The sequence below is a fragment of the Mytilus californianus genome, unplaced genomic scaffold, assembly GCF_021869535.1.
Source record: "Mytilus californianus isolate M0D057914Y unplaced genomic scaffold, xbMytCali1.0.p SCAF_10, whole genome shotgun sequence".
NCBI lineage: Eukaryota > Metazoa > Mollusca > Bivalvia > Mytilida > Mytilidae > Mytilus > Mytilus californianus.
Genome location: NW_026262582.1, coordinates 71,797,909 through 71,811,318, shown reverse-complemented (window position 1 = coordinate 71,811,318; position 13,410 = coordinate 71,797,909). Strand labels below are relative to the sequence as shown.

General features: G+C 30.5%; 1 protein-coding gene across 1 annotated transcript in view; it reads right to left on the bottom strand.

Annotated features, from left to right (window-relative positions):
• The window catches only part of LOC127719161 (electrogenic sodium bicarbonate cotransporter 1-like), a 35,470-nt gene that overhangs the window by 3,342 nt on the left and 18,718 nt on the right, over positions 1-13,410 (bottom strand). Inside the window, exons 11-17 of the mRNA XM_052225183.1 lie at positions 5,085-5,637; positions 3,775-3,888; positions 3,235-3,399; positions 1,982-2,160; positions 1,583-1,655; positions 1,147-1,215; positions 51-227 (exon numbers count right to left, since the gene is read on the bottom strand). Coding sequence (XP_052081143.1) covers positions 51-227; positions 1,147-1,215; positions 1,583-1,655; positions 1,982-2,160; positions 3,235-3,399; positions 3,775-3,888; positions 5,085-5,637 — 1,330 coding nt within the window. The remainder of the gene's footprint in view (positions 1-50; positions 228-1,146; positions 1,216-1,582; positions 1,656-1,981; positions 2,161-3,234; positions 3,400-3,774; positions 3,889-5,084; positions 5,638-13,410) is intronic.

Sequence of the window (13,410 nt, the reverse complement as noted above, 5' to 3'; positions counted from 1 at the left end):
CATACTACATCTTATTTTTATACTAACATATCAAAAACATGATTACTTACCATCACAGGAAAAATTATTGATATCTTTTTATAACTTTTAACGCCCCATAAAACACCCAAACAAATGACTTGAAGTACTGTGAAAAGATGAACTTTCTTCAATGGAACATGTCGCAGATATTGATAATCAGGCTGGTATTTTTGCGGAATAAATATAATGCTTATTCTTTGCATTAACTGAAAAAAAATGTAAATCATACTAATAATACATCACATGAAAAGTCATGACAGGCTATGTAGTCAAACATAAGTATTTACCTTTTTTCAAACTCAATATTGGAATGTGCAAGAATGAGTTTTCTTTTTGGTAATGAATATTTAACTTTATTATATCATTTTGAATGTAAAGTTAAATGTCATCTTGGAAAAAAAGGCAGTTTTAAAAAATATAATGAATTTAAAAAAAAACAATTAGCCAAGAGAACAATATTCAGTTGTATTTCATTTGAAAATAACAGAAGCAATTGCTAATTAGTGCATACATGTATCTATGTCGTTAATTTAAAACAACACAGTGCTAAACAGTAGACAGTGAAACTAAACCTGTTGGTTTTTCATTTGACATGAATCTTAAAAATGGTCGTTCTGATGAACATGTGACAATATATTGATTGATTAATAGATTGGTATTTTAATGCCTCTTTCAAAACTATTTTGTTATTTCTTGGCGGTCATTTTTATTGGTAAAGGAAGCCGGAATGCCTGGAAAGAACCAGCAACCTTCGTTAGGAAAACAGACAATTTTAGTCAATTTAGATTGGAGTCGAACGCACCTACCACGTGCCGGAGTGTGACAGGCTAATGATACAGTAGTTGGACTACTTAGGCCACTCGGGCACCGAGGCCACTATGTGACTTTATAAAATCGTCACTCAACTATACATGTTCTATCATTTCTTTTATTCATTAAATTGCAAATACAATGCAAGAATACGCTATTTTGAAGTCGTTTATTTGACTTTGTGCGCGTGAATTGTTATTTCAAGTACAATACACCCCTTGATTTTCGCTTCTAAAATATTACAGATTGCTAATTTATATCAACTCTACCAACATTCTGATCAAAAAGAGGTAAAAAAAATATAAGATTACTGACCTGCATTCCATTTAGGGAAGCAACACCCATGTAAAGAAACACACCATATAGTACTGGCATTGGTATAAACTATAAATATTCAAATCAAAAAGTTGATCAATATTATACATATAACAAATATCATACATGGTATATGTGCAATCCACCATAGAAGAAGGGGAATGTAACAATGAGATGTTGTTTGCGGTAACACATTAATGGATGTTTTTGTGTATGTTGTAAGTGCAGACAAGGTGCTTGTTTTAAATTACGTCTGACTCCGCGATATTTGTTCTACTATTTATTGCACTTAATGGTAAAACAAACCTATATATATAAAGATAACCTATATAAACGTTGGTCCATATTTTGTTTAAGAGATTGCGATTTCCACTCTAGCCATGCATCTCCTTAATAAAAAAAAAGGTTTAGTAGCCTTTCATAAACATAAACTTACCTTGAGAACTGAAGTTATTAGAACAGCGAAACCACTCAGTATTCCCACAAGTAACGCTGTTACCCTCTGTTCCCTATAAATATTAAAAAATAGTTCAAATAATTAGACATTATTGTCATTGACATCATCAAAACGGGATACAACTCTTTGTTGGGTAAAAGCACATATTTCTATCATTAGGTGAAGTGACTTATGCATGTACATGATATTTTGACAGTCACTAGTCTTTGATCTTTATTATCGATTTATCATGAAATATTTCCCTTTTCTGTTGTTGATTATTCTCTTCATTTCTTATTTGTTTTTCATGCTTTATTTATTGAGTTAGACTCTCGTATTAATGTTTGTTATCATGGAAGGGTTATTCTTTTCTTGTCCATGATTAAGCTTCTTAATTACCTCACACCAAGAAAAGTTGGTTTCTCTCCAGGAGCAGTACATTCCGATTCTCTTGATAAACTCTTTATGTGCGCCAGCGCCGACACAGTGGCTGCAACATACCATGGAAGTCCAAATAACGAAAGAGCCACTATCAATATACCAAGTACTAACATATCTAAATGGTATCCTCCTCCTTTCTGAAATAACACAAATTTTTGCAGGTTGGTAATAAAATCTTGATAACAAATAAAAAAACATATGTTTAAATCCGAATAATCAATCAAATATAATACTACTACAGAGAATGCCTATCTTCCCAGAGCACCGAACTTAACTCCAATTTTTAGACAATTAATTTGCCTTAGAGCTCCGTATTGTTGTTATACTTTTTTGCTTAGCCAATATAATTGTCAGCTGTGTTCTTCTCGACTTTAGTTTGCCTGTTCTAAGTAAAGGGAAGGGCAATATTTGTTTTTAATCATTTTGATAGCAAATATGCCCTAACATACACTTTAAACAAGAATTTTGTCTTTCATATATGATAACATGTCCATCATTTTAATCACCACTCCACAGAAACAATATTTATTTAACCTATGATCATGTTTACAATTTTTGTATTTTCACAGGTTTGAATAATGATTCAATTTAAAAATTCATTTGAATTTTCAATGTCCCTTCAAATTAAAAGTTTTGATTCTCCCTGTCCTTTTGATATAAAAGTAGTAATGTTTCATCAATCTAAAAAACAAAATGTTTAAAATGTATTTATTAAAAATCTGTCAAAATAAAGATTAAAAGTTATTTTAAAAGATATGTATTGCTGTTTTCACGTTTATTTGGCATAATTTTAAAATAGATACAGAACTGCTAAAAGTTTACTTCAAATGTGTCTTTTGAATCAAACAATTAGGATTGTCTGTTTATAAATGTTGAAATTATAAAGAAACTAAAGTTTCAACTCCTTCAGGAAGTGTTTGCCTTAGATGGATTTGGCTTTTCTTCTTGGTCATATAGATCTTCAACTGTTTCGGTTCTTATACATCCTTGGCTTTCAAATATTCGGCTTTGAGCGGTCCTGATGAAGGTAGGCCAGAAAACCGCTTTGGACGCATAAAATTTATAATGTGTTGTTTTCATTTTTTAGGAAGCTTCACTCTTGGTTTCACTGTCATACGTCTTGACCATCTATTTGTTTTACAATACACTAAAATTGCGAATTAAAAATTTGTATTTTTATAAAACGATTGCATGATGCGAAATAAACAAACCCTAAGTTTATGAGCTGGTCGATTAACGATAACTGCTGTTATTTGCTGGTCCATGAATATCAGGATTGTCGTCAGTACTGCGGGAATAGCAGCGGCTAATATCAACCACCAGGGATTTTTATCACTCCAAGGATTAATGAACCAACCACGGGCAGCATTACTAGGCTGGAATTAAAACATCTGTTATGTGTTAATGTTCTTTTTATAGCCTTTAAAGTGTTAAAGCTGTTTGTTTTATTTTTCGGTATCATAAGTTGTCATACTTTAATCGGATATTTCGTCAGATAACTTATTGTTCATGACATTGCAAGACAGCAAAAATAGGTACTAAATTTCTTTTAATATTTCCGGTAAGCGAATAATCATTTAGGAAATTGATTCAATATGTTTGTCATTATGGCTTGAAATAAACGTTCATTTTGTCGAGTAATATCATTGATAGCTTAAAAGTGGTCTCTGGTGGTGTCTTTTTTTTAATCCAAATGTTTAGCCTTAAAAATGGAAAATATTTCAAATAAACCATGCTCTTTATCAACATACCTTGAACTCAGTAGGAACTGATAATTTTGGTGTCGGAACGCCAAGTAATGCATCCAGTACAACCATAGATATAATGGACAGTAAAACTCCGAAGTCACTGATAGTACGTCTAATCTATAATAATAAGAAATGATATTATTGAGAACAAAATTCAAAACAATAAAACAACGAAGAAAGAACAATATAAAATCCGAGCATTGAACAAAAAGCCTTTATAACTTTTACAAATATCATATTGGAAAAAGTAATCATTATCATTAATTAAAATTACAAAACTACAGTCCTAGGGGTAATATAACATACAAAACAAAAAAACAAAAATATCTTTTTTAAATCCTGATTTGTTTTCTTATCAGGATTTCCTTGTAAGGGAGATGCTGCTTACAACGGAGACATTGTACAAATGGTTTGCAGGGATAAATCTAGTCGTCTTGTTGAAAGTTTTCCGAACGCCGTAATTGGTTTTGTTGGCAGTTTGGGGTATATTTGTCGTACACAATACTGTTCTTCTTTTTCTTGTACATGATTATCGTCAAAATTTATAGAAGTGAATATATGCATTGTGGATGATATATGCCTAGCAGGAGAAGCTTATACCGCCGACGCATATAGTCTCTCTTCTTTTTGATTTCATGCGATTCTCACAGTTTCTGTTGATGACCTTGGTTCATGAGATTTGAACATTGGTAAACTACGTTCGCCTTCATGTAAATAATTTGAGTAATTTTAGGATGCCTGTGCCAAGTCGGGAGTGTGACAGTTGTTGTCCATTTGTTTGGTGTGTTTTGTCGTTTGATTTTGCCATGTGATTGGGGATTTTCCGATTGAATTTTCCTCGGAGTTCGGTATTTTTGTGATTTTGCTTTTTTTTTTAAATTGTTCAGGTTGACTGTTGCAGCTACAAAAAAAACGACATGGTTACACTTCCGGAGAACAAACGTTCACCTACGACTTTATGATGGCATTGTTTTCAATAAAAAAGAGTCAAAAGTTACCAAAGATACCAAAGGGACATTCAATTACATAAGTCAAAAATAAACTTTCAACGGCATGTCAAAAAAAAAAGACCAAAAGACAAACAACAGTATACAAAACACAACACAGAAAACTAAAGATTGAGTAACACGAACCAAATCAAAAGGTGTATTGTGAACTGTTGACTTTCACCTTGTTACTTTTGGCCAATGTGATGCGCATCGTCCTTCGATGTGGGTTTTTTTATTTAATATTTCCGTTGTTTCTTCTCTTACGATGTGCTTGCATTATTTAAAACAATGATACAAAAATTTCGGTTTTTAATCAAATCTTACCGTTGCTGTTGCAAACGTTCCGCCTTTGATATTAACTAAAATAATTGCAATTCCAAATGTTCCTAGAAAAAGCAGAATGGAAAAAAAGAACACATTCGGTACATACGGTTTGTCGTCACATCCGCTTCCGGTAAGATTACCACCATAATCAGAACAATTGAACGGAAGCACATTATGGTGTTGAGTGCCCGGATCTTGAACTGAATAATTGAAATCTCGTTCATAGACACTGATTACTGACAGGTTCGTTGTATATTCAGAAACATTGTTAACATTAGTATAATTATAAGACGGTATTGTAAAGTTTTCACACACACATGAATCTGCTGATGACGCATGGTGATGAATCGGAAAATCATTTTCAACCTTAATCAAATTTTCAAAAGCTTGATATATGAATATCAGTGCAATTAGGCAAGCAAAACATTCTTCTGTAAATCTTGTTATGTATCGAACTAATGCACTTAAGTCTAGTGCTACGATTACAAAAATGATGAATGCAATCCATAATCCAACCCAGCATCTAAAGGGCATATAGTCCCAATCTTGGTCCCTGTAAAAAAGATAGGTATTCTTATACGTACAAATGTGGCAGTAAGTGGTAATAAAAAAATCATGCAAGCACGTCGATTTAAAAAGTTTTTACCGCTAATGATAAATCAATGTTGTCACAATTTCAGAAGTTTGAAGGAATAGGTAGGTCGGAATAAAAGCCAATTAATGTGGACTAATCTTCATATTTATTCATTCATCTTTTTGCTTTAAGTGTCGCTTTATTTCTTTTTAATCTAGTTAAAAAATCTGTAGTCGAATTCCTAAATAGAGGATTTATATTGTCAGTATTTAGTCTTGCAAAGTTAGATTAAGATTGCCAAAAAAATTAAAAAGATTTAAACTTATATTTCCTGTGGCTGCTCTCACTCCTTTAATCAAGGTTGTTTTTTTGTTTTTTTGTTTTTTTTTTTGTTTTTTTTTTGTTTTTTTGGCTTCTCTCACTATGTCTTTTGCACTTGAATTGAGGATAACAAATACTATATAAATGAATAACTAGAGTTTATTTTGTATTTACATTAACATTATATCAACCATTATAGTTACGAAATGGAAGTACACTATAACCAACACATTGTTATATCTTGGTTTTTGTTTTATCTATATTTAGCTTAAGTTGGCAGAAACTACGAAATGTATTTATAATATTCTGTATTAAACATAACTCACAAAAAACAGTAACATCTTGGTTTTTGTTTTATCTATATTTAGCTTAAGTTGGCAGAAACTACGAAATGTATTTATAATATTCTGTATTAAACATAACTCACAAAAAAAAGTAACATCTTGGTTTTTGTTTTATCTATATTTAGCTTAAGTTGGCAGAAACTACGAAATGTATTTATAATATTCTGTATTAAACATAACTCACAAAAAAAAGTAACATCTTGGTTTTTGTTTTATCTATATTTAGCTTAAGTTGGCAGAAACTACGAAATGTATTTATAATATTCTGTATTAAACATAACTCACAAAAAAAAGTAACATCTTGGTTTTTGTTTTATCTATATTTAGCTTAAGTTGGCAGAAACTACGAAATGTATTTATAATATTCTGTATTAAACATAACTCACAAAAAAAAGTAACATCTTGGTTTTTGTTTTATCTATATTTAGCTTAAGTTGGCAGAAACTACGAAATGTATTTATAATATTCTGTATTAAACATAACTCACAAAAAAAAGTAACATCTTGGTTTTTGTTTTATCTATATTTAGCTTAAGTTGGCAGAAACTACGAAATGTATTTATAATATTCTGTATTAAACATAACTCACAAAAAAAAGTAACATCTTGGTTTTTGTTTTATCTATATTTAGTTTAAGTTGGCAGAAACTACGAAATGTATTTATAATATTCTGTATTAAACATAACTCACAAAAAAAAGTAACATCTTGGTTTTTGTTTTATCTATATTTAGCTTAAGTTGGCAGAAACTACGAAATGTATTTATAATATTCTGTATTAAACATAACTCACAAAAAAAAGTAACATCTTGGTTTTTGTTTTATCTATATTTAGCTTAAGTTGGCAGAAACTACGAAATGTATTTATAATATTCTGTATTAAACATAACTCACAAAAAAAAGTAACATCTTGGTTTTTGTTTTATCTATATTTAGCTTAAGTTGGCAGAAACTACGAAATGTATTTATAATATTCTGTATTAAACATAACTCACAAAAAAAAGTAACATCTTGGTTTTTGTTTTATCTATATTTAGCTTAAGTTGGCAGAAACTACGAAATGTATTTATAATATTCTGTATTAAACATAACTCACAAAAAAAAGTAACATCTTGGTTTTTGTTTTATCTATATTTAGTTTAAGTTGGCAGAAACTACGAAATGTATTTATAATATTCTGTATTAAACATAACTCACAAAAAAAAGTAACATCTTGGTTTTTGTTTTATCTATATTTAGTTTAAGTTGGCAGAAACTACGAAATGTATTTATAATATTCTGTATTAAACATAACTCACAAAAAAAAGTAACATCTTGGTTTTTGTTTTATCTATATTTAGCTTAAGTTGGCAGAAACTACGAAATGTATTTATAATATTCTGTATTAAACATAACTCACAAAAAAAAGTAACATCTTGGTTTTTGTTTTATCTATATTTAGCTTAAGTTGGCAGAAACTACGAAATGTATTTATAATATTCTGTATTAAACATAACTCACAAAAAAAAGTAACATCTTGGTTTTTGTTTTATCTATATTTAGTTTAAGTTGGCAGAAACTACGAAATGTATTTATAATATTCTGTATTAAACATAACTCACAAAAAAAAGTAACATCTTGGTTTTTGTTTTATCTATATTTAGTTTAAGTTGGCAGAAACTACGAAATGTATTTATAATATTCTGTATTAAACATAACTCACAAAAAAAAGTAACATCTTGGTTTTTGTTTTATCTATATTTAGCTTAAGTTGGCAGAAACTACGAAATGTATTTATAATATTCTGTATTAAACATAACTCACAAAAACTAGAGGCTCTAAAGAGCCTGTGTCGCTCACCTTGGTCTATGTGCATATTAAACAAAGGACACAGATGGATTCATGACAAAATTGTGTTTTGGTGATGGTGATGTGTTTGTAGATCTTACTTTACTGAACATTCTTGCTCCTTACTACTATCTCTATCTATAATGAACTTGGCCCAGTAATTACAGTGGAAAATACTTTGTAAAAATTTACAAAAATTTACAAAATTTATGAAAATTGTAAAAAATTGACTATAAAGGGCAATAACTCTTTAAGGGGTCAATTGACAATTTTGGTCATTTGCCTTATTTGTAGATCTAACTTTGCTGTACATTATTGCTGTTTACAGTTTATCTCTATCTATAATAATATTCAAGATAATAACCAAAAGCTGCAAAATTTTCTTAAAATTACCAATTCAGGGGCAGCAACCCAACAACGTGTTGCCTGATTGGTCTGCAAATTTCAGGGCAGATAGATCTTGACCTAAGAACAATTTTATCCTCATCAGATTTGCTCTAAATGCTTTGGTTTCAGAGATATGAGCCAAAAACTGCATTTTACCCTATGTACTATTTTTTAGCCATGTCAGCCATCTTGGTTCGCAAGCGGGGTCATCGGACACATTTTTTAAACTAGATACCCTAATGATGATTGTGGACAAGTTTGGTTAAATTTGTCTGAGTAGTTTCAGAAGAGAAGATTTTTGTAAAAGATTACAAAAATTTACGAAAAATGGTTAAAAATTGACTATAAAGGGCAATAACTCCTTAAGGGGTCAACTGACCATTTTGGTCATGTTGCCTTATTTGTAGATCTAACTTTGCTGTACAGTATTGCTGTTTACAGTTTATCTCTATCTATAATAATATTCAAGATAATAACCAAAAACGGCAAAATTTCCTTAAAATTACCAATTCAGGGGCAGCAACCCAACAACGGGTTGTCCGATTCATCTGAAAATTTCAGGGCAGATAGATCTTGACCTGATAAACAATTTTACCCCATGTCAGATTTGCTCTAAATGCTTTGGTTTCAGAGATATATGCCAAAATCTACATTTTACCCCTATGTTCTATTTTTAGCCATGGCGGCCATCTTGGTTGGTTGGCCGGGTCACCGGACACATTTTTAAACTAGATACCCCAATGATGATTGTGGCCAAGTTTGGTCAAATTTGGCCCAGTAGTTTCAGAGGAGAAGATTTTTGTAAAAGTTTACGGACGACGGACGACGGACGCAGGACGACGGACGACGGACGCAAAGTGATGAGAAAAGCTCACTTGACCTTTCAGGTCAGGTGAGCTAAAAAAGAAAACTAGAGGCTCTAAAGAGCCTGTGTCGCTCACCTTGTTCTATGTGCATATTAAACAAAGGACACAGATGGATTCATGACAAAATTGTGTTTTGGTGATGGTGATGTGTTTGTTGATCTTACTTTACTGAACATTCTTGCTCCTTACTACTATCTCTATCTATAATGAACTTGGCCCGGTAATTACAGTGGAAAATACTTTGTAAAAATTTACAAAAATTTACAAAATTTATGAAAATTGTAAAAAATTGACTATAAAGGGCAATAACTCCTTAAGGGGTCAATTGACAATTTTGGTCATTTGCCTTATTTGTAGATCTAACTTTGCTGTACATTATTGCTGTTTACAGTTTATCTCTATCTATAATAATATTCAAGATAATAACCAAAAGCTGCAAAATTTTCTTAAAATTACCAATTCAGGGGCAGCAACCCAACAACGTGTTGCCTGATTGGTCTGCAAATTTCAGGGCAGATAGATCTTGACCTAATGAACAATTTTATCCTCATCAGATTTGCTCTAAATGCTTTGGTTTCAGAGATATGAGCCAAAAACTGCATTTTACCCTATGTACTATTTTTTAGCCATGTCAGCCATCTTGGTTCGCGAGCAGGGTCATCGGACACATTTTTTAAACTAGATACCCTAATGATGATTGTGGACAAGTTTGGTTAAATTTGTCTTAGTAGTTTCAGAGGAGAAGATTTTTGTAAAAAATTACAAAAATTTACGAAAAATGGTTAAAAATTGACTATAAAGGGCAATAACTCCTTAAGGGGTCAACTGACCATTTTGGTCATGTTGACTTATTTGTAGATCTTACTTTGCTGAACATTATTGCTGTTTACAGTTTATCTCTATCTATAATAATATTCAAGATAATAACCAAAAACGGCAAAATTTCCTTAAAATTACCAATTCAGGGGCAGCAACCCAACAACGGGTTGCCTGATTGGTCTGAAAATTTCAGGGCAGATAGATCTTGACCTAATGAACAATTTTATCCTATCAGATTTGCTCTAAATGCTTTGGTTTCAGAGATATGAGCCAAAAACTGCATTTTACCCTATGTACTATTTTTTAGCCATGTCGGCCATCTTGGTTTGCGGGCGGGGTCTTCGGACACATTTTTTAAACTAGATACCCTAATGATGATTGTGGACAAGTTTGGTTAAATTTGTCTTAGTAGTTTCAGAGGAGAAGATTTTTGTAAAAGATTACAAAAATTTACGAAAAATGGTTAAAAATTGACTATAAAGGGCAATAACTCCTTAAGGGGTCAACTGACCATTTTGGTCATGTTGACTTATTTGTAGATCTTACTTTGCTGAACATTATTGCTGTTTACAGTTTATCTCTATCTATAATAATATTCAAGATAATAACCAAAAACTGCAGAATTTCCTTAAAATTACCAATTCAGGGGCAGCAACCCAACAACGGGTTGTCCGATTCATCTGAAAATTTCAGGGCAGATAGATCTTGACCTGATAAACAATTTTACCCTTGTCAGATTTGCTCTAAATGCTTTGGTTTCAGAGATATATGCCAAAAACTGCATTTTACCCCTATGTTCTATTTTTAGCCATGGCGGCCATCTTGGTTGGTTTGCCGGGTCACCGGACAAATTTTTTAAACTAGATACCCCAATGATGACTGTGGCCAAGTTTGGTCAAATTTGGCCCAGTAGTTTCAGAGGAGAAGATTTTTGTAAAAGTTTACGGACGACGGACGACGGACGCAGGACGACGGATGCAGGACGACGGACGACGGACGACGGACGCAGGACGACGGACGACGGACGCAAAGTGATGAGAAAAACTCACTTGACCTTTCAGGTCAGGTGAGCTAAAAAGTAACATCTTGGTTTTTGTTTTATCTATATTTAGCTTAAGTTGGCAGAAACTACGAAATGTATTTATAATATTCTGTATTAAACATAACTCACAAAAAAAAGTAACATCTTGGTTTTTGTTTTATCTATATTTAGCTTAAGTTGGCAGAAACTACGAAATGTATTTATAATATTCTGTATTAAACATAACTGACAAAAAAAAGTAACATCTTGGTTTTTGTTTTATCTATATTTAGCTTAAGTTGGCAGAAACTACGAAATGTATTTATAATATTCTGTATTAAACATAACTCACAAAAAAAAGTAACATCTTGGTTTTTGTTTTATCTATATTTAGCTTAAGTTGGCAGAAACTACGAAATGTATTTATAATATTCTGTATTAAACATAACTCACAAAAAAAAGTAACATCTTGGTTTTTGTTTTATCTATATTTAGCTTAAGTTGGCAGAAACTACGAAATGTATTTATAATATTCTGTATTAAACATAACTGACAAAAAAAAGTAACATCTTGGTTTTTGTTTTATCTATATTTAGCTTAAGTTGGCAGAAACTACGAAATGTATTTATAATATTCTGTATTAAACATAACTCACAAAAAAAAGTAACATCTTGGTTTTTGTTTTATCTATATTTAGCTTAAGTTGGCAGAAACTACGAAATGTATTTATAATATTCTGTATTAAACATAACTCACAAAAAAAAGTAACATCTTGGTTTTTGTTTTATCTATATTTAGCTTAAGTTGGCAGAAACTACGAAATGTATTTATAATATTCTGTATTAAACATAACTCACAAAAAAAGTAACATCTTGGTTTTTGTTTTATCTATATTTAGTTTAAGTTGGCAGAAACTACGAAATGTATTTATAATATTCTGTATTAAACATAACTCACAAAAAAAAGTAACATCTTGGTTTTTGTTTTATCTATATTTAGTTTAAGTTGGCAGAAACTACGAAATGTATTTATAATATTCTGTATTAAACATAACTCACAAAAAAAAGTAACATCTTGGTTTTTGTTTTATCTATATTTAGCTTAAGTTGGCAGAAACTACGAAATGTATTTATAATATTCTGTATTAAACATAACTCACAAAAAAAAGTAACATCTTGGTTTTTGTTTTATCTATATTTAGCTTAAGTTGGCAGAAACTACGAAATGTATTTATAATATTCTGTATTAAACATAACTCAGAAAAAAAGTAACATCTTGGTTTTTGTTTAATCTATATTTAGCTTAAGTTGGCAGAAACTACGAAATGTTTTATAATATTCTGTATTAAACATAACTCACAAAAAAAAGTAACATCTTGGTTTTTGTTTTATCTATATTTCGCTTAAGTTGGCAGAAACTACGAAATGTATTTATAATATTCTGTATTAAACATAACTCACAAAAAAAAGTAACATCTTGGTTTTTGTTTTATCTATATTTAGCTTAAGTTGGCAGAAACTACGAAATGTATTTATAATATTCTGTATTAAACATAACTCACAAAAAAAAGTAACATCTTGGTTTTTGTTTTATCTATATTTAGTTTAAGTTGGCAGAAACTACGAAATGTATTAATAATATTCTGTATTAAACATAACTCACAAAAAAAAGTAACATCTTGGTTTTTGTTTTATCTATATTTAGTTTAAGTTGGCAGAAACTACGAAATGTATTAATAATATTCTGTATTAAACATAACTCACAAAAAAAAGTAACATCTTGGTTTTTGTTTAATCTATATTTAGCTTAAGTTGGCAGAAACTACGAAATGTATTTATAATATTCTGTATTAAACATAACTCACAAAAAAAGTAACATCTTGGTTTTTGTTTAATCTATATTTAGCTTAAGTTGGCAGAAACTACGAAATGTATTTATAATATTCTGTATTAAACATAACTCACAAAAAAAAGTAACATCTTGGTTTTTGTTTTATCTATATTTAGTTTAAGTTGGCAGAAACTACGAAATGTATTTATAATATTCTGTATTAAACATAACTCACAAAAAAAAGTAACAAAGTGACGTTTTTGTTTAATGTCAATTCCATTCCTTAAGACTTTAGACATTAACCTTATATTGTTTATTCGTATCATCACTGAAGACGTTG